At 45.0% G+C, this 24,066-nt stretch overlaps 1 protein-coding gene and 1 pseudogene across 2 annotated transcripts; one reads left to right on the top strand and one right to left on the bottom strand.

The window, feature by feature from the left end:
- Positions 1–1,003: 1,003 nt before the first annotated feature.
- Armcx4 (armadillo repeat containing X-linked 4) lies at positions 1,004–12,345 on the bottom strand. 2 transcript variants are annotated; one of them, XM_040744387.1, is made up of 6 exons: positions 12,245–12,345; positions 10,754–10,830; positions 9,858–9,947; positions 9,449–9,531; positions 9,100–9,187; positions 1,004–8,831 (listed from the first exon to the last, which is right to left on the bottom strand). In XM_040744387.1, exon 6 carries the CDS (start codon positions 8,701–8,703, stop codon positions 1,348–1,350), a length of 7,356 nt encoding a protein of 2,451 aa, XP_040600321.1. In that variant the 5' UTR covers positions 8,704–8,831; positions 9,100–9,187; positions 9,449–9,531; positions 9,858–9,947; positions 10,754–10,830; positions 12,245–12,345; the 3' UTR covers positions 1,004–1,347. The 2 variants fall into 2 exon arrangements, with proteins under 2 accessions (XP_040600321.1, XP_040600320.1); XM_040744386.1 differs by lacking the exon at positions 12,245–12,345 and adding an exon at positions 11,332–11,447.
- Positions 11,560–24,066, top strand: part of LOC101842790 — a 26,113-nt pseudogene continuing 13,606 nt past the window's right edge.

Below are 24,066 nucleotides of genomic sequence, written 5' to 3'. Positions count from 1 at the left end.
AAGGTACAAGGTTCTTCACCCTTGTGGATCTCAACACCATTCTTGATGGTACCTTGAAAATCCACTCCAACCAATCTTAGTAAAGAAATCCTGGTTAAAGCACTAAATTTTATTTTTCTTTCAATTGTATTTTCTTATTAATTCAAAACAATTTTCTTACACACCTATATAGATACCAGAGTTGGCTATGAAAGAGGACATGTTCCCATGGACTCCACAACCTTAAAATAAAACTGATCCTCTTTATATGTCCCCAGAATAGGCTGGAGCACTTACTCATTACAGGGGTTTCTGATCCCAGGCACAGGGAGTGACTCAGGCCTACACTTGGAAAACTAAGGCTAGAGGATTGCCAGGAGTTCAAGTCCAGCCTTGACTACATAGTAAGTCACAAAGGAGAGAATTCTCACTTTTGCCCTGTCTTTATGATCCCCACAGGAATGACATTTGTCTAATGACATTTCAGATGTTTTATCTTCTCATACGTGTGCTCTGATGGTAGCTTTCCAGCTTGTTTTCCTATCTCTAGTCACCATTCCTGTCCTCACTCCAACTTGAACTCATCCTGAACACAAATCAATCACAATGTTTTCCTTTCATCCTCTGATTGTGAAAGTCCTTGCTGTTTCTAGGGATAAATAGAATATTCAGACACTCTAGCAATCAGAGGTGTTCCATAGACAGAACTCACACTAACTTCCTCATTCTTCCGTTTCCTCTTATGGACGTCCTGAATCATCCCCCACTTCCTTGTCTTTCTTCCACCAATTCTCCCTCCTCAAATGGCCATTTTGACATTTTGTATCATATTCTTCAAGCACAATTTGCTTAAAAATACCCTCTTTCCATAAAGCATTCCCTGGCACTGATACATAGTGCAGCCTTTTCTGCTTCCTCCAAGCAGTGACAGGAAGCAGCTGTGACCCGGAGACTTATGATTTTGTTTCCGCATATCTTATCTTTCTAAACAAATCATAACCAAAAGGATGAAGACGATTATCTCTTTTTTGCTTCTTAAAACACACAACTTTATTGATGACATAAAAATAAAGTCTCAAATGTATAAACATAAGTCCACACAAAGGACCAAAGATTACCTTACTTATGAAGAATCAGTTTGGTTTCTGCTCATGAAGCATACTAAAATATCTCAATCCAGACAAGATAAAAATTGACACATGTATTTCCAGAACAAGTTTGAATTCATTTGGTGTTCATAAAATTGTTCAGCTATAGACCCTCATAGGCAACATTAGTTTCACAGTTCTAATACAATTTACAATGTACATCATGTCAAGGGTGTAAAACCAAAATGTTACTCAAACTTTGGGGGGAACAGATAGCCAATCAGAGTTTATTTATTAATACCTCAACCCTTTCTTTCACCTCTGGGTCACTACAATCTGCTGCTAAGGCTCTAAGTTTCTTGGCACAGGCTTTAGGTCGTTGAAACAGGAAATAAAGGGAACTTTTACTGAACCTGTCTTGGGGATATGTTTTTGCTCTCTTTTTAAAATGATGATTTATATTTTCAAAAAGTAAAAGGGCATTAAGGATATTCTCTTTTGTCTCTTTCTTGCTGAAAATGTTAATCAGTGCTGTTGGTGCATTGGCAATGAGCAAGTCTTTTGTCATGGATGGATTTTTAGAGAAATTCACAAGCATTCCCAAAACATGGTCTTTAGTTTCTCCACTTCCCATAGCCAACAAACGGAGAAATTCTGAAATATAATTGGTCACCATATGTTGATACTCGCTAGTAATCGTCAGGTGTCTTATCAGTCTTAGTCCAGCCACTTGTACATTTGAATTTAAGGGATAGGTGACAGTATCTTCACACACTTGACTTAAATATGTCTTAACCTTTCTATGGTTTTCAGCGGCAACTGAGATGTTATTCAATGCATTTAAAGCCTTCTGCCGGACAGTAGGGTGGGGATTACTCAATAAGCTTTGGATAACTGAAATCCCACCTATATTCCGATCAATTTCCTGGGGATAAGGATAATCAGCACTGTTATATAGAGCATTCGTGGCTATTTCGTGAACAGAAGGATCTTCAGTCATTTCAATCATGCAAATGAGCTTCTCAAGATCTTGCGGATCCAGATTGACGTCACGTTTACAGCGGCAGTTGCAGGAATGCACCTTGTCTCCAGTATTGACTTGCCTTCTGAAACCATCTTCACCTGGAAAGCTGGTTTGGTGTAACAACTTGCTCTCTGAACAAATTATGGTTCCATCCCATACACCCATTCCTGCCCCAGGGACCATGGATGGGTATATGCCTCTTGGTTCAGTCGACTTTTTGACTTTCACCTGAGATGTAGATTCATCCTCACATCTGTTTTCATTACCAGTACAGAACCAAGACCGGATGTCAACTCCATCAGCAGCATCAAACTTATCTTTAGTGCTGTCCTTATCCCCAGTCCCAGATTCAGAATTGGCATCTTTTTCATTAGTAGATCTGAGGTCATTATTGTCCTCACTCTCAGCACCAAACAAGTTCCTTAGACTGATCTCTTCAATACCAGGGCTGGATTCTCTACTTAGCTCCTCCTCATCATCATCATCATTTACATCCGTAGAAAAAGTCCAAGACCCTAAGCCAGCCTCGGTCTCAGCCCCAAGCCTAGACCCTTTAGAGGCTGCATCTCCATCCCAGGACCAAAGCTCCATTCTGGCTGCAGCCCCACCCTCTGCAACAACTCCTGCCCCAGCCTCAGCCCCAAGCCCAGACCCTTTAGTTGTTGAGTCTTCATTCCAAATCCAAAACCCCACTCTGGTCTCAGCCCCAGCCTCGGCCACAACTCCAGCCCCAGCCTCAGCCTCGGCTCCAAGCCTAGACCCTTTAGTGGCTGCATCTCCATCCCAGGACCAAAGTTCCAAGCTGGTCTCTGCCACAGTCTCAGTCACAGCCTCAGCCCCTGCTCCACCTCCAGCCTCAGACTCAGTCCCAAGCCTCGACCCTTTAGCGGCTCCATCTCCGTCCCAAAACCAAAACCCCATGCTGGTCTCAGTCACAGCTTCAGCCTCTGCTCCTGATCCTGTCCCAGCTCCAGTCTCGGCCCCGGCTTCAGCTCCAAGCTTAGACCCTTTAGTGGCTGCATCTCCATCCCAGAACCAAAAGCCCACACTACTCTCAGTCTCAGCTTCAGCCTCGGCCCCTCCCCCAGCTCCAGCCTCAGCCTCAGCCCCAAGCCTAGACCCTTTAGTGGCTGCATCTCCATCCCAGGACCAAAACCCCACTCCAGCTTCAGCTGCAGCCCCAGCCCCAGCCCCAGCCCCAGCCCCTGCCTCAACTCTAGGACCAGCCTCAGCCTCAGCCTCAGCCCTAGTCTCAGAATCAGCTGCAGTTGCAGCTGCTGCCCCAGCCTCCTCCCTAGTCTCCACACCCACCGCAGCCTCAACCTCTACCTCGACTCCAGCCTCAGGCCCAGCTCCAGCGTCAGTTTCAACTGTAACCTTAGCCTCTGTCTCAACTTTAGCCTCAACTTCAGCCTCAACTTCAGCCTCAACTTTAGCCTCAACTTTAGCCTCAACTTCAGCCTCAACTTCAGCCTCAACTTTAGCCTCAACTTCAGCCTCAACTTCAGCCTCAACTTCAGCCTCAACTTTAGCCTCAACTTCAGCCTCAACTTCAGCCTCAGCTTTAGCCTCAACTTCAGCCTCAACTTCAGCCTCAACTTTAGCCTCAACTTCAGCCTCAACTTTAGCCTCAACTTCAGCCTCAACTTCAGCCTCAACTTCAGCCTCAACTTCAGCCTCAGCTTTAGCCTCAGCTCCAGCCTCAGCTCCAGCCTCAGCTCCAGCCACGCTCTCAGGCTCACCTCCAACACAGGTGCCTGCAAAAGCTGTCTCCTCCGCTCCGGTCCAGGATTCAGTACTGGTCTTCTTTTCATCTCCCAATCCAGAACTAGTGCTGGTTTCTTCCCTAGTGCCTGATGTGGATTCAACACTGGCCTCATCCTTCATATCAGCTATAGGCAAAACAGTAGCCTCTTCTGTCCAGCACCAAGACCCTATAAAGGCCTCACTCCCAGGCCCAAACCAAAATCCTTCATTGGCCTCCACCTCAGCACTTACAAGGAATCTCCCACTGGCCTGCTCTTGGGTATCCAGCTTAGACCCTCCACTGGCTTCGTTACTAGCCCTAGACCCAGGCCAGGATTCTCCACCAGTCTGGTCCACAGCACCAGGCCAAGAGCTTCCTCCACGTGCCTGCTCTTCAAATCCAGATTTAGAACAGCCACTAGTCTGATCCACAGACCCAACCCAAGACCCTCCACTGACCTGACTCCCAATGGCAGTCCAGGACCCACCACTGGCCTGATCAGTTCTAGAGCCTCCAATGACATGAGCACCAGCTCCACCCCAAGACACTCCTCCACTAGACTGACCCTCAGACACAGCTGGCCTGGATCCTCCAGTGCTCTGGTCCCCAGCACCAGCCCAGAACCCTCCTCCAATGGCCTGATCCTCAAATCCAGGTTTGGGACAGCCACCAACCTGATCACCAGTCCAGGACACACCACCGACCTGAGTTCCAGTTCCAAGCCAGGGACCACTACTAGACTGGTTCACCTGTACTGGCTTCGACCCTCCAACATCCTGAACACTGGCCACACCCCAAGAGGCTCCTCCAATGTCCTGGCTGGGCGTGTATGTACAGTACCATCCACCGGTCTGATCTCCAGGGCCAGGCCAAGACTCTGCATTAGACTGCTCCCTAGGCCCCATCCTAGACTCTCCACCAGACTGGTCCCCAGAACCAGGCCAGCATCCTCCTCCACTGGACTGATTTACTCCACTAGCAGCCAGGTTTCCAGAACCAGGCTGAGACTCTCCATTGGCCTGGTTCAAAGGCCCAACCAAGTACCCTCCACTGAGTTGGTCTCCAGAATCTGTCCAGGATCTTCCAGCAGACTGATCCTCAGGCACTGACTTGGGCCCTCCACTAGCCTGGCTAACAGTGCCGGTCCAAGTCCCCTCATTACCTGTCTGATTCTCAAAACCAGCTTTGGATCCACCATCAGACTGCTGACCAGTCCCAGTCCAGGATCTTTCACCAGCCAGATTCCTAGTGGCGGCCCAAGACCCACTACTGGCCTGATCTGCAGAGCCCGATGTAGATACTCCAACAACCTGGGCCCCAGTGCCAGGCCAGGATGCACCAGCAGATGGATCTACAGTCCCAAGCCTGGATGCTGCACTGGCTTGGTCTGCAGTCTCAGCCCAAGCCCTTCCACCGGACTGATCCTCAGGTCCCAACCTGGACTCTCCACTGGTCTGGACAGCAGCTCCAGCCCAGGTCCCCTTTTCACTGGCCTGATCTTCAAACCTTGGCTTGACCTCACCAACAGTCTGATCAGCAGTGCCTGTCCAGGCCACTGCGTTGGTCTGGTCTACAGCCCCAGTCCAGTATCCAATACTAACTATGTTACCAGCTCCAGCCCAGGACATTGCACCAGCCTGGTTATCAGCCACAGTCCAGGTCCCAGTAGCCTGGTCCACAACCCAGGACACTCCACTGGCCTGGACTGCTGGCCATGTCCCATCAGTGACCTGACTCACAGCCCAAGGCCCTGCAATGGCCTGGTTTCCAGAGACAACCCAAGAACCTGCACTGATCTGGTTCTCAGCCCCAGTCCAAGTCCCGTCACTAGCCTGAGCTCCTGCCCAGAGTCCTCCACTGGCCTGGTCACCAGCACTTACCCAGGACCCAAGAGCAACCTCATTCTCAGGCCTAGCCCCAGTCCAGGACTTAATGCTACTTTCATCACAAGCCACAGCCCAGGAACTCACCATGCCAGGCTTATCACTGGCCCCACTCCAGGGCCCCACACTGGCTCCACTCTCATCCTCGGCCCAGGATACACTGTTCTCCCAGTCTCCATCTATGGTCTGAAACCTAAATTTGATCCACCGCTCCGCAGCAATCCAGTCCTCAACACCAATTCCATTCCAGTAATAATCGTGCATGTTAGGCTGAGCACCTGCTGCACTCACAACTTCCGAAGCGGGCACGGCACCTGCCACTGGCCTCGCATAGGTCTTATTGTCTGCAGTGGCTCCCACCTGTGAGCTGGACAGACCCTTATCCCTTGCCCCAAGTAAGGCTTCGTTCTGGGAACTGACCACAGCCTGGGACTGAGCAGAGCCCCTTGTACCTGTTTTGGCTCCTGACTTAGTACTAGCATTGGCCCTAATCTTATTCCTGGCCCCAAGCAAAGTGTCATTCTGGGAACTGACCACAGCCTGGGACTGAGCAGAGCCCCTTGCCCCTGACCCAGACTCTGCTTTAGGCACAGTGTTAGAATTGCCCCTGACCTTATTTCTGGCACCAAGCAAGGCCTCAGCCTGGGAAGAAGCCAAAGCCAGTATTGTACTTGCCCCAGACTCTGCCTTAGGCACAGAACTGGAATTACCCTTAACCTTACTCTTGGAACCAGGGAAGGTCTCGCCCTGGGAATTGGCCATCGTCTTGGCAGAGCCTGTTGTACCTGCCCCAGCATCTGGTTTAGACACAGCATTAGAATTGCCCTTGACCTTAGTCTTGGTACCAGTCAAGGCAGTACCCTGGGAAACGGCCACAGGCTGGGGACTGGCACCCACCCCAGCCTCTGCCTTAGGCACAATATTGGGATTGCTCTTAACCTTATTCTTGGCACCAGGTAAGGCTTCACTGTGGGAGTTGGCTACAGTCTGGGTCTGGGTAGAACCCGTAGTATCTGGCCCAGCTCCTGCTTTAGGCACAGAATTCCGATTACCCTTGACCTTATTCTTGGCACCAGGTGTGGTCTCCCCTTGGGAACTGGTGACAACAGTGGTCTGCGCAGAGCCTGCTGTAGCTGTCCCAGTCTCTGCCTTAGGCATAGGATTTGAATTGCCCTTGACCTTAGTCTTAGTAGCAGGCAAGGCCTCGTTCTGGCAGTTCACCACAGACTGCGGCTGAGCACAGGCTTTCTGGTCTGCCTTTGCTCCTGCTTTAGAAACGGCATTAGAGTCACTCTTGCTATCAACCTTGGAATCAGACAAGGCCTCAGCTTGGCTTTTGATTCCGCCTTGAGGCTGTGCACATGTTTTCACATCTGTCGCAGCTCCTGCCTTACACTTGGCTTTGGCTTTGCCTCTCGCCTTACCTTTAGTATTAGGTAAGGCTTCACCCTGGCTCTGGGCCACAGTCTGAGTTCCTTCCTTAGATATGGTGTTGGCATTGTCCTTAGCCTTGATTTTGCCATCAGGCAGGTCGTCACCCTGAACATTGGCCACGGGCTCGGGCTGGGTACAGAAAGCCACGTCTACACTAGCCTCCGCCTTAGACTCGCCATTGGTGTCACTTCTGTTTTTATCCTCAGGGTCAGGCAAGGCATCAGTCTGCAAATTGGTTTTTGTGTTTGCTTTGGCCCCTGCTTTAGCCGTGCCACTGGCATTACCTTTACCCTTAACATTGTCATCAGGCATGGCTTCGGTCTGATCACTGGTAACAGCTTGAGGATCTGTATCAGTTATGTCAGCACCAGTCACTGTCTTAAATACATCACTGGCATCTTCCCCATCATCAGTCGTGGCACCAGACCTTGCCTCAGCCTGTGTCGTGGCCACAGTCTCAGGTTGTATTATACAAGTTCTCATATCTGCCTCTGCTTCACAAATGTCACTTATGTTATCACAAGCATCATCCTTTGCCCCTGGCTTGGCTTCAGTAAGAATGTTGGCAACAGCATGAGGGTGAGCAGAGGTGTCTCTATCTACTGCAGACCCTGCCTTAGATGTGTTTTTGAGATTCCCCTGGTCATCAGCCTCATCGTCGATCACGTCATCATTTTGGATTATGGTCACAGCCTGAGACTGTGCATAGGATTTCACGTCCACTCCAGCCACTATGAGGGGCATATCATTGGGATTTTCACTAGTATCAATTGTGACATCAAGCCTAGTCTCAGACTGAGTCCTAGTCACACACACAGTCTGTTCCAGTGCTGGCATCATGGCTTCCGCCACAATTCCAGTCTCATTCATGGTTCCAATCTTGACTACTTCCTTGGTCACTGCCAAGACCTCACTCTGCGTCACTGTTACTCTGTTAATCTCTGTCTCTTTTTCAGCCAGTGTAGGAGCTTCTGCTTTGGTCTGGGTCATTGCTTCTTTCTTGACCTCTGCCCTGTCAGCCATTGCCCAAGCTTTAGACTTGGTCTGAGTCACTGCCTCTTTCTTGCCTACTTCCTCAGCCTCAACGTCAGTTTGTGTAACTGCCTCTTTCATCGTTACTTCCTTGGCTTGTGCTGTGGCTTCAGTGAAAGTCTCTGCATCTGTCATGACCATTGTTTCCACCAGTAAACTGTTCTCAGAATGAGTCTCTAGCTTTTCCTCAAGCATTGTCTCGGCCTGGTTGTTGATATGGGATCTAACTAGAAAAGAGACCTCGGTGTCTACTTCAGCCACAGGCTCACCTCCTTCTCCAGTTTTTGGTTCAGTCACGGCTCTGGTCTCAGTCTCTGCGCCAGCCATGGCTTCGCCTGTGGCCATGGTCTGGTTCTCTTCCCCAACCACAGTATCCATCTCAATTCTGGACCCATTTCTGGAAAATCTGCTCACACTCTGAGATCTTCCCTTGGTTAATCTGTAAATGCAGTAACAGGTACCAGCCCAGATTACCAGTCCTGCGGTGGCCCAGCCCACGTCCTGAACACGACCCATGTAATCACCCCTGCTGAAGGCAGGAACACTGTATAGGAGGGCTCACTCAGGCTGGGAAAGAGGGTGGTGTGACTGGACAATGGTGTTTAACCACTTAAAGGTCAGGAGAGCTGCCACTGGAAGTAGACCTAAAAGCGGAAGAAGGAAATGAATTTAACCGTCTGGAGAACAGGAAAGCATAGAAGCAATGTACTTGTGAAGATCAACAACATTTTCATCACTTATTTCGTTTCTCCTACCCTCCCCAATGCCCAGCCATTTTCCTATGCAACATGAATTGTGTCAAGGATGGCAGGAGGGCAAATGAAGAACGGATGAGGAACAGAAACTCCCAGAACTAGATTTTTAAGGGATCTACTCTGGTTGCCATCATTACAAGTCCCCACTCATACGAACCTGGAATGCATGAAGGAAGGTCCCTCTTCTATCCTTCTTTTGCTTGGTGAAACACCCTAAAGTATAGAGAGTCACAAGACCTTTAGACCTAGAGAAGGACAAAGGGAGAGAGAGCTGTTGTATTATTAGCAATTTACTCACTCAGTTTACCCAATGTCCTTAGGTGCTATCAGACTCTTTTTCCATATACCAGAATTAAGGTAAAGGTTCAGAGTAAATATCAGGGATGACGAGAAAAACGGCTGTGAAAAAGAATAAAAAGCTCCACCAGACTGTCCCTTAATGGGATGCACGCTGGTCTCCACTAACCCACATTCGAGGCATACCTAGACAGCTCCCACCCTCTTACCAGTTATACTGATCAGAGATAATTTCCTCTTTGCTTCCTTGCTTCCAGTGATCTCAGACTCTGAAGCAGACATGCAGGAGGATCTATAGGCAAGTAGACAAACAGGAGATAATGGAGACCGCGTCCTTAGCAGAACAGACAAGCACCCTAATTCTTGGTTGTGATGTCTGTCTGGGTTCTGGTCCATTTTAACAATGTATCTTATCTTGTGACCCCCCATCTCTAGCCTTCTTTGTTGCAGCCCAGTCCACCCTCCCGCAAATATCTCCACCGTTTCCTGCACTGCAATTAACAGGTTGTATTGCAGCATTGTGGAAAGCAGCCATGTGTAGACAAGGCAGAAGTGCCATCCACTGAAGCCCTTTCAAGCTCAGCCCACCCTCTTTTGTCATCCCCAGCCACTACCCACCTTCGTACCAATCTCCATAGTTCCCAAACAGTGTCCCCCTCCTTCCTTTGCTTCCAGGAGTAAAAAGCCCTACTTCAACCATGAAAAGCCCTGGGAACAGACAAAGAAAAGGGAGAGGGTAAGTGCTGAGTGCTTCTGATAGCCTAGCACAAAACATCTGTGTCCCCCGGCCCTGCCTTTCAGGGATTTAGAGCCTCAGGCAGAACCTAGGGTTTCACCTACACTAAATGAATAGCACAGTGATGGAGAGAGGAAAAGTAAACGAGAGAAAAAGGAGAAATTTTATCTTTAAACCACCTGTAGGATTCTAGGTCTTTCCCTCCCCCCCCCAAAGTCCACCATTTCCTTTATCAAGATGGCCAGGTAGACATGACTGTCTGGAAATTGGTTGATGGCGGAAGAGATGGAGGCCCTAGCTCCCATGATTCTTCAATCATAGCCTGCCATCTGCTTCCCTGAAAGACATCTCTGGGAGTCTCAGCACAAGATACAAGGTGTGGAGGAGGGCTTTTGCTTCTGCAAAATCATTATCCCATCCCCCAAAGGCTATATCAAACAATAGTACCATTCTTTTATACAAAATTTGTATTTTTCAATATCATCTGACACATATCAAAATAATCTGTAATGAAGTTCTGTCTTTATTGATATTCACCATAGAATTTAAGTAAAACGTCCGAAGCCTGATAAGGAAACAAAGCTTAGGTAAAGTTCCCCAGGCTAGCCCCACCCCACATCCTAATCATATATATTTATATACATATATATAAATACAAATATAAATTCAATAATACAAATATAAATTCAAATACACACACACACACGTAACAGTGCCTACGTGGCTGCATAGAATCCATACAGAACTTCAATGATTCAGTGTTGATGCTCACACTAACCTCCATAGATCCTGTGCAGTTCTCTTGTCTCAGTCTCCGTTTTTTCCTCGCCTCACGACAAACAGTGCCACACCGAACTATTGTCCAAAAGGAGAGTAAAGGCACTGAGTGCTTAGGCCAGCACCAAGGCCACACATCCCAACATTCTCCTTTTTGGAATCCGGTTGTCAAAGGTCCCTCCCCTCATTCTGAGACACCACCCCTACCGAGCCCGCCGTCCAGGCATTAAGGCCCACCATTTTCTCAGCAAATGCCACGGTGGCGCGCGTCCCTCCTCTGAAAGGAGCAGGAAGCCCGCGGACATGTGCGGGCGCCCATCGATGCAGTTAATTAAAGAGGATGGACATCTCCCTCTGTATTTCCCTCTAGAGACTCTCTCCACCAGCAGCCCTGTCAAAGCACAAGGTTCCCTTGCGCAGATTCAGCCAGGGGCTGGGAGACGCGGGAGAATAGGAAGGGAAGGCTCCTTGAACTTGATGCAGCATGGATACCCCCCTCCTCAATCCATCTCCGTAGCGCCGCCGAATCCAGAGGCTGCGGCTAGCGGGGCCATGGCGCGGTGGCCCCGGGGCCCTTACCTGATCAGCTCACCCCGGGCCCGATGCCAGCCCGCCGCGCGCAGGGCAGCGGGAAGCTGGTGGCCAGACTCGAGTGACGACTGCACCCAAGGCTGCGTCGCTCTGCAGCTCCAGGTCACGTGAGGGCCGCGCGTCATCGCTCGCCCTCCTCCTCACAACCCCCCACTGGTCGGAAGGCAGTCAACAGGACCCCCTTCAGCTTGCACAGGCACCCCCCTCCTTGCGCCCATGCATGGAGCCCCAGCGCGCCCCGCCTTGTCACTCATCTCCGCGCTCTCCAATCTGAGCGCCCACAAGTGTCATCACCATGTAGCGGTTGGAGTTTACCGGTCCCTGGTTACTAGGAAGGGTCTGTACCCCCACCCACTCCCAGGCCTTGGCTGTAGCCTTTTCTGCATCTTTGAAGAATCCTTTCTTTTCCTCTCAGGCTACAATAGCAACGCTCCCCACCGACTCTCTAGACAACCTGCCTCCCCTTAGTAACAACTCCATCACCAAATCGCCTAGAGACAGAGGAAAACCGTGCAAGCAGAGCCTTCACTCTCTTTGTCTGTATTCCCTTTTCTGTTAGCATCATCCCCCCCCCCCCACTCGCCGCCCGCCCAGTGTTGGGAAAATGCAGGAAAGACATTTACATTCGCCATGAAAATATTCAGGTTGTAAAAATTTTAAAGATTCGTCTGTTTACACAATTTTATGACACTTAAAAAATGTTTTCTAGTTGCTATAAACTACTTCTGAGCTTTGAAAACAGATGTAATTACTGACATTTTAAATACAAATTTTTCCTAAACAATGCCAGCCCGTTTTTCAATGCAATCAGCAAATTAATCTTTGGAAAGATGTTCGGGTTTCAAAACCTGATAGTTTTACAGAAATAACTGAAAGCTTTTGAGGTTTTTGCGGCACTTACCTCTGCCTATCAGGTGCCTGAGTACTTCTTCACAGAGGACCCTGGATACTCAAAGACCAAATTCAGATGAACCCAGCGTAACCTGTTTTGTATCGTATGATGGCCTTTTTTTGGATTTTTACATCACCACACCTCAAAAGGAGCAACTGCTACCACACAGATAGAAAGAAGGCTTAACAGGTGGAATTTTCATCCTATCATGGCACTGGCGAGGTCTCCTCAGGTTCGGCCATTTCTGTTCTGCCACCGTGTTGGTGGCGATTGTTGAACAATTTCCAGAGGCAATAGGCTTGAAGGTCTGTGGATGACTGTATTGTTAGAACACCATTGCCATGAGTGTTCTTTTCCCCTCACAAATGCGAGAACAAAGTCCAGGATTCCAAGCGGTCCCCCAAGAGAGTTCTTTTTACTCCCTGCCCTCCTAAATAACTTTAGTGCACCACCCTCACAAAACCCAGGAACAAAATATGCAGGAGAGTCCCCAGGCGCCCACCTGTTTCCACTGGAGAATCACACTCCAAATATAAATGTCCAAGCAGCCTCCTTAGAATGTTGAAATAGGACACCCCAGCTTGAGGCCCTCCCTGGTGAGGGGCCCCTGTTTGGAGGAGGCCCTTTCAGGAGGTGAGCCAGAGAGCTCATAGTGCCTTAAAACATTACTAACAGTATTTTCAGAACTCAAAATTTACTTTCTCTCCCAAAGAAAAGAATTCATCAATCGATTAACATAAAAATTGAAGTGTTTGTTCATGTTTAAAAAGGAGCATAAGCATCGGATGCCAGAAGACTGGTTGTAATTTAAATATCCTTACAAATTATTAATAAAATAACTCAAATAGAAAAAAGTGCCAAAGACTTAAACAGATTTGTTCACAGAGGAGAAATACAGAAGGTCCAAATGTCCAATCAACATATATAAAGATATTTAGTTGCAAACACATGCAAATCAAAACAGCCGTGACTTACTGTTTTCTCCAATATGATGTCAAAGTTTAGAAATTCAATAATATTATTGACTATTTTGTCTGAATATGGAGGGTCCTATACTCTATTGGAGGGAGATATTTTAATTCAATCTTGTTATAGAGGGCAATTTGGCAAAATCTATTAAACAATAAATATAACAGCCTACAGTTCTTTCCTGAGGTAATTCTATTCTCTGGTATTTAGTTACACATATCCTTACAGAATGACATAGATAATATACTGCCACACCCAACTATGATATTTCTTGCAGTACTATTATTAAAGGAGTAAAACATGCTGTGGCAGACTGGAGCAATGGCTTTCTCAGAGTACCTGTGTTTGTTTTCCAGCACCCACGTCATGTGGCTCACCGCTCCAGAGGACTCACCGCCCTTTTCTGGCCTCCAAAGACATGAGCACACACATGGAATGCCCCACGTAGACAGACAGACAGACAGACAGACACACACACACACACACACACACACACACAAGCACACAAACACATAAGTTTTAAGGTACCACAGGCTAGAGAGATGGCTCAGTAGTTAAGAGCACTGACTCAGCTAGGCATGGTGTCATGCGCCTTTAGTCCCAGCACTTGGGAGGCAGAGGCAGGTGGAACTCTGTGAGTTCCGAGGCCAGCCTGGTCTATACAAAAAGCGTTCCAGGATAGCCAGGGGGTGTTTACACAGAGAAACCCTGCCTCAAAAACAAAACAAAACAAAACAAAACAAAACAAAACAAAAAAGCACTGACTGTCCTTTCAGAGGACCAGGGTTCAATTCCCAGCACCCACATGGTGGCTCACAAATGTGTGTAACTCCAGTTCCAGGGGATCTGATGTCCTCACAGAGACATGCATGCAGGCAAAACAATAAATTCTCATAAAAACAAAAATAAATAAATAATTTTGAAAATACAAATAGAGGAGAGATTAAGTAACTTATAGATTTTCACATTGTGGATTTTTTAAAATTTTGCAAGTCTCATGTTTTTGGTTGTAAGTCAGATCTGTTTTACTGGATTTTGTGTTCCACTGATACATGAATCTCTTACCACCTTATAATTAGTGCAGATTACTAGCAAGTATTGGGATCTGGAAAAATCCTCAAATGATATGCTATTTTTGAGACCGAGTCTTATCGTATACCTTTGGTTGGCCTTAAACTCACAGAGATCTGCCCTCCTCTACCTCACAAGTGCTGAGACTAAAGGCCTGCACTACCATGCTCAGCATAGTTAGTATAGTTACCTTCTCAAACATTTGTCAAAGAAATGAGCTACAGTCTTCTCTTCCAGCTATTTGAAATACACAATGCATTATTGTTACCTTCAGTCCCTCTTGTTAGTATTCAGGCATCTGTACTGGACTGCCCTTTGGGTCCTGACAGGATACTCCCTCAGCTGCAGCCACTAAGAGCACCACCTGTGCATGTTTGCTTTGTTCCCTCTTAAAAGGCAAGCCCTGCCACCTTCTCTCTCTCTCCCTCCCTCCCTCCCTCCCTCCCTCCCTCCCTCCCTCTCTCTCTCTCTCTCTCTCTCTCCCTCTCTCCCTCCCTCCCTCTTTCCCTCCCTCTCTCCCTCCCTCCCTCCTACCACTTTTGTCCCCAGGCCCCTGTCTCTGTCTCCTCTCTGCCTCCTTCTCTGACCCTTCTCTCTCATCTTTAAATAAACCTCCTATGTGAGCCTTGTTGCAAGGCGTGACTTTTCTTCACAGCATTTTAAAATAACTTACAATACCTCTACTGTGCAACATGTATACCAGGGATTATTTCTTCTATCTATGCAACATTGTACCACTTGGTCAACTTCTATCTTGATCAACCCTGTCCTAAATATTTGTTCCTCAGTATCTAGTAAACATTTACTCTCAATTTCTATGAATTCAGCTTTACAGATGAAAAGATATAGTATTTTACTTTTTATGTCTGGCTTATTTTACTTACAACACTGGTTTTTAGGCTCATCCATATCATTACAACTGACAAAATCCTTCTTTTTTGATTTGTCTTGTTTTTCAAGACAGGATTTCTCTGTGTAGCCCTGGCTGCCCTGAAACTCATAAAGATCCACATGCCTCAGTCTTCTGAGTGTTGGGATTAAAGGTGTGTTCCACCATGCCTGTCCCAACAAGATCCTTTTTAATCTTTGAATAGTAATGCTTGGCACAGATTTATCACATTTTTACTCATATGTCCATTGACAGGTATTTAGCTTGATTTTGTATCTTTGCTATTGTTAGTATTTAGGCACCTGTACTGGCCTGCACTTGGGGTCCTGACAGGGGTCCTGACAGTTGCAGCCACTAAAAGCACCTCCTGTCTACTCACTTTCAAATGGTGGGTCTTGGGCTGAAGGCATGGCTCAGCAGTTAAGACCACAGGCTGCTCTTCCAGAGGTCCCGATTCCAATTCCCAGCAACCACATGATGACTCACAACGATCAATAATGAGATCTAGTGTCCCCTTCTGGTATGCAGTCAGAACACTGTATACATAACAAATAAACAAACTTTTAAAAAAAGCTTAAACAATATCAGGGTTTTCAATTCGATTCCATTAGTCTACCTGTCTATTTTTGTGCCAATACCAAGCTATTTTCATAAATATAGCTCTATAGTAGAGCTTAAAGTCAGGGATGGTGATGCCTCCTGGAGTTCCTTTATTGTACAGGGTTGTTTTGACTATCCTGGGTCTTTTGTTTTTCCATATAAAGTTGAGAACTGTCCTTTCAAGGTCTGTGAAGAATTGTGCTGGGATCTTGATAGGGATTGCATTGAGTCTGTAGATTGCTTTTGGCAAGATTGCCATTTTTACTATGCTGATCCTACCTATCCAAGAGCATGGGAGACCTTTCCATTTTCTGGTATCTTCTTTAATTTCTTTCTTTAAGAGTCAAAGTTCTTGGACCCTGATATTAACCCACACACCTATGAACACCTGATCTTTGACAAAGAAGCTAAAACTATACAATGGGGAAAAAAGCATCTTCAACAAATGGTGCTGGCATAACTGGATGCTGGCATGTAAAAGATTGCAGATAAATTCATATCTATCACCATGCTTAAAACTTAAGTCCAAATGGATCAAAGACCTCAACATAAATGCAGCCACACTGAACCTTTAGAAGAGAAAGTGGGTGGTACCCTTAAACGAATTGGTACAGGAGACAGCTTCCTGAACATAACACCAGTAGCACAGACAGTGAGATTGACAATTAATAAGTGGGACCTCCTGAAACTGAGAAGCTTCTGTAAGGCAAAGGACACAGTCAACAAAACAAAATGGCAGCCCACAGAATGGGAGATGTTCACCAACCCCACATCTGACAGAGGACTGATCTCCAAAATTTACAAAGAACTCAAGAAGTTAGTCTCCAAAACACCACATAATACAATTAAAAAGAGAGGTGCAGAGCTAGATAGAGAATTCTCAATAGAGGAGTCTAAAATGGCTGATAGGCACATAAGAAAATGCTCAGCATCCTTAGCCATCAGGGAAATGCAAATCAAAACAACTCTGAGATACCATCTCACTCCTGTCAGAATGGCTAAAATCAAAAACACCAAGGAGTGTTTATGCTGGAGAGAATGTAGAGAGAGGGGAACACTCCTCCACTACTGGTGGGAGTGCCAACTTGTATAGCCACTTTGGAGATCAATGTGGAGATTCTTCAGGAAAATGGGAATCGGTCTACCACAAGACCCAGCAATTCCACTCTTAAGCATATACCCAAAAAATGCACATTCATAAAAAAAGGACATCTGTGCCACTATGTTCATAGCAGTATTATTTGTAATAGCCAGAACTTGGAAGCAACCTAGATGCCCCTCAACTGAAGAGTGGATAGAGAAAATGTGGTACATTTACACAATGGAGTACTGTTCAGCAGAAAAAAAAACAATGGAATCTTGAAATTTGCAGGAAAATGGACGACACTAGAAGAAACCATCTTGAGTGATGTAACTCCATCACAAAAAGACACACATGGTATGTACTCACTCATATATGGATTTTAGACATGAAGCAGGGAACTGTCAGCCTACAATCCCACTGCCAGAGAGTCTGGGAAACAGGGGGGACCCTAAGAGAGATGTGCATGGTACCCTGGAGAAGGCAAATGGGATGGGATCTCCTGGGGGGATTAGAAGCAGAGGGTGGGAGAGGGAGTTGGGAGAAAGAGAGGGGGAGAAGAGGAGGGGAGAGGAGGACATGGGGACGCAGGGGAAGAATAGAGGAGAGCAGGATGAGAGATACCATAATAAAGGGAGCCATTATAGATTTGAGGAGAAATCTGGCACTAGTGAGAGAGATCTACAATCTAAGCAATAGTGGAGAGGCTACCTTAAATGCCCTCCTCCAATAATGAGATTGACGACTACCTCATATGCCATCCTAGAGCCTTCATCCAGTGGCTGATGGAAGCAGAGGCAGACACCCACAGCTAAATACTGAGCTGAACAAGGGGAGCTCATGAACCCCAGACTGGTGACTAAAGGCTATTATGGGACTGATCCAGACCCACTGAAATTGGGTGTCAGTGAGGAGGCCCTGGTAGTCTATGGGGTCTCGGGTAGTAGATCAGTATTTATCCCTGGCATACAAATGTAATTTGGGAGCCCATTCCACATGGAGGTATGCTCTCTCAGCCTGGACGCATACAGGAGGGCCTAGACCCTGCCTGGGATGATTTGACAGACTTTGAAGATTCCACCATAGAAGACCTCACCCTCCCTGGGAAGCAGAGGGGGGATGGAGTGGGGGTGTGGGAGGTTGGTGGGGGCCTGGGAAAGAGGGGAGGGAGCTGGAGTTGACAAGCTTGTTTATAATTTAAATTAAAAAATCTTTAAAAAAGAGGTGGGCCTTGCCCACCTCCTCTCTCTCTCTCTCTCTCTCTCTCTCTCTCTCTCTCTCTCTCTCTCTCTCTCTCTCTCTCTCTCTTTCTCTCTCTCTCTGTCTCTCTCCCTCCCTCCCTCCCCCTCTCTCTGTTTCTCTTCTACCACTCTTGGCCCCAGTCACTGGACTGGTCTCTGCTCCCTCTCTTCCCCATTCTCTGCTCCTTCTCTCTTCTCTTCCAATAAACATCTCATGTAAACACTATTGTATAGCGTGACTCCTTCCTGCCATTTCTTTTTTAAATTGTAACCACTAGTATGAGTAGTTCTGCAACAAACATGGATGTAGCCTCTTTTAGATACTGATTTCATTTGGGGAGAATATATATCCAATCTTTGAAATTTTAGATCATAAGGTAGTTCTATTTTTAGTTTGGTTGTTTTTTCCCAGTTTCACTTTTTTACCTTAAATTTTGTTTGTTTGTTTGTTTTCTGTGTGTGGGTGTTTTGTTTGCATGTATGACTGTGCTCCATGTGCATGCCTGGTCCTGTTGGAAGCCAGAAGAGGGTGTCAGACCCCTGAGACTGGAGTTAAGTGTGGTTTTGAATCACCATGAGGTTTTGGGAATTGAGCCCTGATCCTCTAGAACAGTGCTCCTTACTGCTGAACCATCTTTCCAGGCCCCCTTCTTTAAGAAAATTTGTATTAAAACATTTAGTATACCATGCATAAAATTATTTACAACTAATGGACAAAATGATAGAAGTAGCATCTTTTTAAAAAATTGATTCATTTATTTTTATTTTATGTGCATTGGTGTTTTAACCTGTATGTATTTCTGTGTAAGGCTGCCAAATCACTTGGAACTGGATTACAGACAGTTGACAGCTGCCAGATCGTTGCTGGGAATTGAACTCAGGTCCTCCTGGTAGAACAGTCACACTTTAACCACTGAGCCATCTCTCCAGTCCTACAAGTAGAATCTTGATTGTACATCATTACTTCAGGGAGTCCATTATTTATTTATTTTTATTTTTATTTTTTGGTTTTTAGAGACAGGGTTTCTCTGTGTAACCACCCTGGCTGGCCTTGAACTCAGAGAGATTCACCTGCCTCTGTCTCCTGAGTGCTGGGATTAAAATTGTGCACCACCGTCACCTGCCCAGAGAGTCAGATTTTTATGCAGTCTCAACCCATATTCTGTTTCTTACCTTTCAAAACAGGGTAAGATGGGCCTGTGAGATGGCTTAGGTAAAGCTCTTGCTGCCATACCTGCTGACTTGTGCTCCATTGTTGGAACCTGACTGATAGAAGAAGAAAAGCAACTACTGCAAGCCATTGTCTGGCCTCCACAGATATGGCATGGAATCCGCACACCAACACATACATCCACATAAAAAAATAAATATAGTGTGTCCCCATGGGAAGACTTACCCTCCCTGAAGAGTGGGTGGGGTGGGGGGTGAAGGTGGGGAGAGCAGAGCAGGAGGAGGGGAGGGAGTGGGAACTTGGATTGGTATGTAAAGTGAGAAAAGAGTCTTTTAAAAGAAAAACAGAAATATAGGGCTAGAGAGATGGCTTAGTGATGCAGGGGACCCGGGTTCAGTTCCCAGAACCCACATGACAGCTAGCAACCACATGTCAACTGAGTTCTAGGTGTCTGGCATGCACATGGTACATACACACACTTACAAACAGAATACTCTCTCTCACACACACACACACACATAAAATAAATAAATCTAAAAAATAAAGTAAATAGATGTAACTTTTAAAATACTGGCAGGCAGATGTTTTAGCTCTCTTCTGTATTTCATGTATTTCGATGTTTAGGGCATAAATTGTTACAGTACTATCAAATTATACTTGCTGATATCTTTTTAAACAGAAAGACAAAAATATCCCATAATACCTTGCCTTGTATTAATGATTGATAGATATCATATTTTCAGTTTATTGAGGGACCATGCATACAGTTTTCAAAAATAATATACAAGTTATACCACTTACTGAAACTTTAAGCAAATCCCTTATTAAACAGCTTCTTTATTATCTCAGTAGAGAGCATGGAAGCAAGCAGGAAGGTGCTGGAGCAGTAGCAGAGATCTTTACATCCTGATTCACAGGGAGCAGTCAGAGATAGAGTGGACCTGGAGTAAGCTTTTGAAACCTCAAAGCCCATCCCCAGTGATACACCTCCTCTAACCAGGCCATACCTCTTAATCCTCCCCACACAGTGCACCAAAACTGGAAACTAAACATGCAAGCATATGACCCTATAGGGGCCATTCTCATTGAAACCACCTCATCTTAGGATTCCCAATCTGATGGTAGAGAACTTCTGGGTGCAGTCTACATTGGAACCCTAAAGAAGTAGGTTCTAACAGAAGAGAAGGAATGCCTCAGCAACAGGCTAGATGAAGTTGCCAGCGAGAGTGACAGAGAGCAGACAAAAAGCAAAAGTTTCCTCCTTCCGTGTCCTTTTATATGGGCTGTCATCAGGTTTGACCAAATTTGGGGTGAGCCAAATTGTCCAATCAATATAAGCCCTCATAGAATTGTCCAAGTTGGGTTTAAATTGATCCCAGACATAGTCAAGTTGAAAAACAATATTAACCATCATACTACTCTACCTGCAATTGGGTAATATTTAATTGAGATTTGGCCTTTAATTTGCATTTCTCTGATGGCTAACAAAATCTAAACATTTTTTCATATGCCTGTTGGCTACTAGTATATCTTCTCTAAATAAATTCTACTCAGCTGAGCAGCAGTGTCACACGCCTTTAATCCTAGCACTTGGGAGGCAGATCTCTGTGAGTTCAAGGCCAGCCTGATCTATAGGACGAGTTCCAGGAAAACCAGGGCTACACAGAGAAACCTTTCTCAAAAAATAAAAAAAGAAAGGCAGACAGAAAAAAAGAAATTCTACTCGAATAAAGAGATGGTGGCACACGTCTTTAATCCCAGCACTCAGGAGGAAGAGACAGATAGATTTCTGTGAGTTTGTGGCCAATCTGGTCTACAAAGTGAGTTCCAGGACAGTCAGAGCATTTATACAGAGAAACTCTGTCTCAATAAACAAACAAAACCAAAAAGGAAAGAGAAAGAGAGGAGGGAGGGAGGGAGAGAGGGAGGGAGGAAGGGGAATTCTACTCAGGCTCTTTGTCCATTAGAACCACAAAAGACTCCATAGAGGAAAAGAATGTGTAGAATGAATTTATTTGAATGGCTTACAGGCTGTGGTTCAGCTATAACAACAGTGGCTGTCTACCAAGGAAGGTCTAAGAATTCAGTAGTTGCTCAGTTCATGAGACTGGATGTCTGAGCTACTCTTCAGTATACACCAGAATCCCAAAGAAGCAGGCTCTAAGCCAGTGAAGTAATGGACTTGCTAGCAAACTTGAGAGCAAGCAAAGAGAAAAAGCTTTCTTCTTCCATGTCCCTTACATAGGCTGCCGGCAGGTGTGGTCCAGATTAAAGGTGGAGCTTCCCATGTCAAAAGATCTGGATAAAATGTGTACCTTCACACTTCAAAAGATCCAAATAAAAAGTGTGTCTCCCCCACCACAAATAATTTAATTAAGACAAACTCCCTCACCCGTGTACCCAGCCACTTGGGTTTTAGTTAATTCCAGACGTACTTGACAACCAAGAACAGCCATCAAAGATTCTTAATAGCTGAAATGATTCTGAGCAAAAAGAACAAAGCTGGTAACATCACACTAAATTCAAAATAATGCTGTACATAGCTATATTAAGCAAATTAGTACAAAAATCTCATTAAAATAGAAAGGTGGATTGATGGATTAGGCTGGAGAGCTGGAAAACAGCCTATATATTTACAGCCAATGAACGTCTGAACAAAAAATGTAAAGATTGCAGGACAAGGAAAACAACTATTAAATGGGAAGTGGAATCCATACAAAGAAAAATTAAATGATTCTTACTTACCATTAAAAAACCAAAATGGATTAAATAGTTGAGTGTAAATCCTGAAATTATAAAATTGTTAAGGAAAAAAGCCATGAAGGATATTATATGACATCATTCTGGTCAAGGACACTTTTAGACAAAATCTGCAACATCACAAGAAAGAAAAGCAAACATAGTCAAATGGGATTGTGCTTCCTAAAAAGCTATATCACAAAGAAATATCAACAGTGAAAAGATAATATGTGTGGGTAGGATGGCAGAAAATATCTTCAAATTATACATCAAACAAAGGGTTAATATTCAGAATTCATGAGGAATTCAAACTACTAATAACCAAAGTGATCTCATTGAATTTGATGATTAGCTTAGGGAATACTTGAAATCTTAGTAACAAGCTATTTTGATCCACGGTCATGCAGTATTCCTGAAATTTATTCATGAAACTGGAGACGTGTCTCAGCAATAGAGTGTTTCCCTAAAATTTATTCACAGCCTCTTTTGTTTCCTTCAGGGAAATTGGATAGGTCTTCTTCATATTGATTTGACACATTTCTTTTTTAGTTATAACCCCAGATATTTTATTGTTTTTGTTAAGCTTGTGAAATGTGGCTTTTTGTATGCTATCTTCTCCTTCTGTTCTTTAGGAAAATCATTTTATTGTTTTTAGAGAAATGATGCTTGCTTATTGTGAAACAGCAATGCAGTGCCAGGATGAAAGAGACAACATCCCTTGGAATCCAACAATGCTAAATGTCTAAACTCTCAAGTGTGCGTCAAGCTGCTCAGGAAACATATGTGTTCTGTTTGGTTTGGGTTTTTTGAGACAGGGCCTCAGCATACAGCCCTGGCTGGTTGGCTTCAAAATCAAAGAGACCCCCACCTGATGTGTAAAGGCTGTATGCAACTTATTCCTATATAAGGTACATAAGGACTCACAGATTTGAATATTTGTGGGAGCATCCTGGAGCTTTGGTGACCCTATGGACTGTAAATGCACACATGTGTTCATGTGTATATGACATACATATAATTGCTTCTTTTCATTTCTTTCATATTTTCAAGTCCAGTCAATGTGATTGTCTTCAGTCCATAATTCAATTTCTAGTCACACATTTGTATTGCGTGCTGTTTCGGATTTCTCATTTCTGAGGCTTTTTCCTGTGTTTTACCAATGCTGGGACATTTGTTTACTTCTATAGAGGTCTTTTTCAGTTTTAGCCCACCATCTTTCTGTTCACAAAATTTTGTGATTTTCACATTTCATCTTTGTACTCTTGTTTTAAGCCTGTTTTCATTTCAGTTGTTCTATAGCTCATAGCACTTGCTTAGACATTTCTATCTGCTCTCTAGGGTATTTTCTCCTTCCTTAGATCCGTTGTATTTCACCTGTTAAATCCAATTCAGAGCTTCTGAAAGGTGAGAGCAAAGTTCAGACCTTCCACTCTGGATTCTTTCTGTTTCCATGCTGGGCCTTTATGAAGATGCTGTGGAATGTGCTGCTGTCTTTGTTTCTTTGTTGCTATTGAACTCCACTCCACTCCCGGGGTATTTTTATTTGTCTTAGGGCTTCATTGCTGTTGTTTTTTCCCCTGATTAAAAAAAGTAAAAGAAAACAAGAGAGGTTCTCTGAGGCCGCCTTTTCCCACTCTTTTACCACAAAAGCTTCTTTAAGTGTATTTTCTAGTTGTTTATTGCTGGTATGTGCTATGCTTTCTAATTTATGATGCTTTATCAAGCCATACAAACAAATCGTGATTATTAGTTCTAAGAATTTTTCAGGCATGATGACGCATGTGTTTAATCCCAGCATTTGAGAGTGGCGGTATAAAGATCAAATGTTCAAAGTCTTCCTCACCTACATAGTGAGTTGTATTCTGGGATACAAGAGACCCTGTCTCAAAATATCAAAATTAAAAGTGTATCAACTGACTCTCTAAATTTGTTAACAGACTATATTATGTGTCAATGATACTCTAGTTCTTTTTCTTTTGATATTTTGTTTTATTTTGCTCATAGTCATAGGGTCAGACATAGCCTTTTACATACTTCATATTGACCATTTATTACTTTTGTCTTATTGCA

Source organism: Mesocricetus auratus, unplaced genomic scaffold (assembly GCF_017639785.1).
Source record: "Mesocricetus auratus isolate SY011 unplaced genomic scaffold, BCM_Maur_2.0 Super-Scaffold_100003, whole genome shotgun sequence".
Taxonomy (NCBI): domain Eukaryota; kingdom Metazoa; phylum Chordata; class Mammalia; order Rodentia; family Cricetidae; genus Mesocricetus; species Mesocricetus auratus.
Note: the sequence above shows the minus strand (reverse complement) of the source record. Positions and strands in the feature narration are given on the sequence as shown.

Bases quoted from the DNA above. Each gene is read 5' to 3' on its own strand.
- Armcx4 (XM_040744387.1), bottom strand. From the start codon at position 8,703: ATGGGTCGTGTTCAGGACGTGGGCTGGGCCACCGCAGGACTGGTAATC.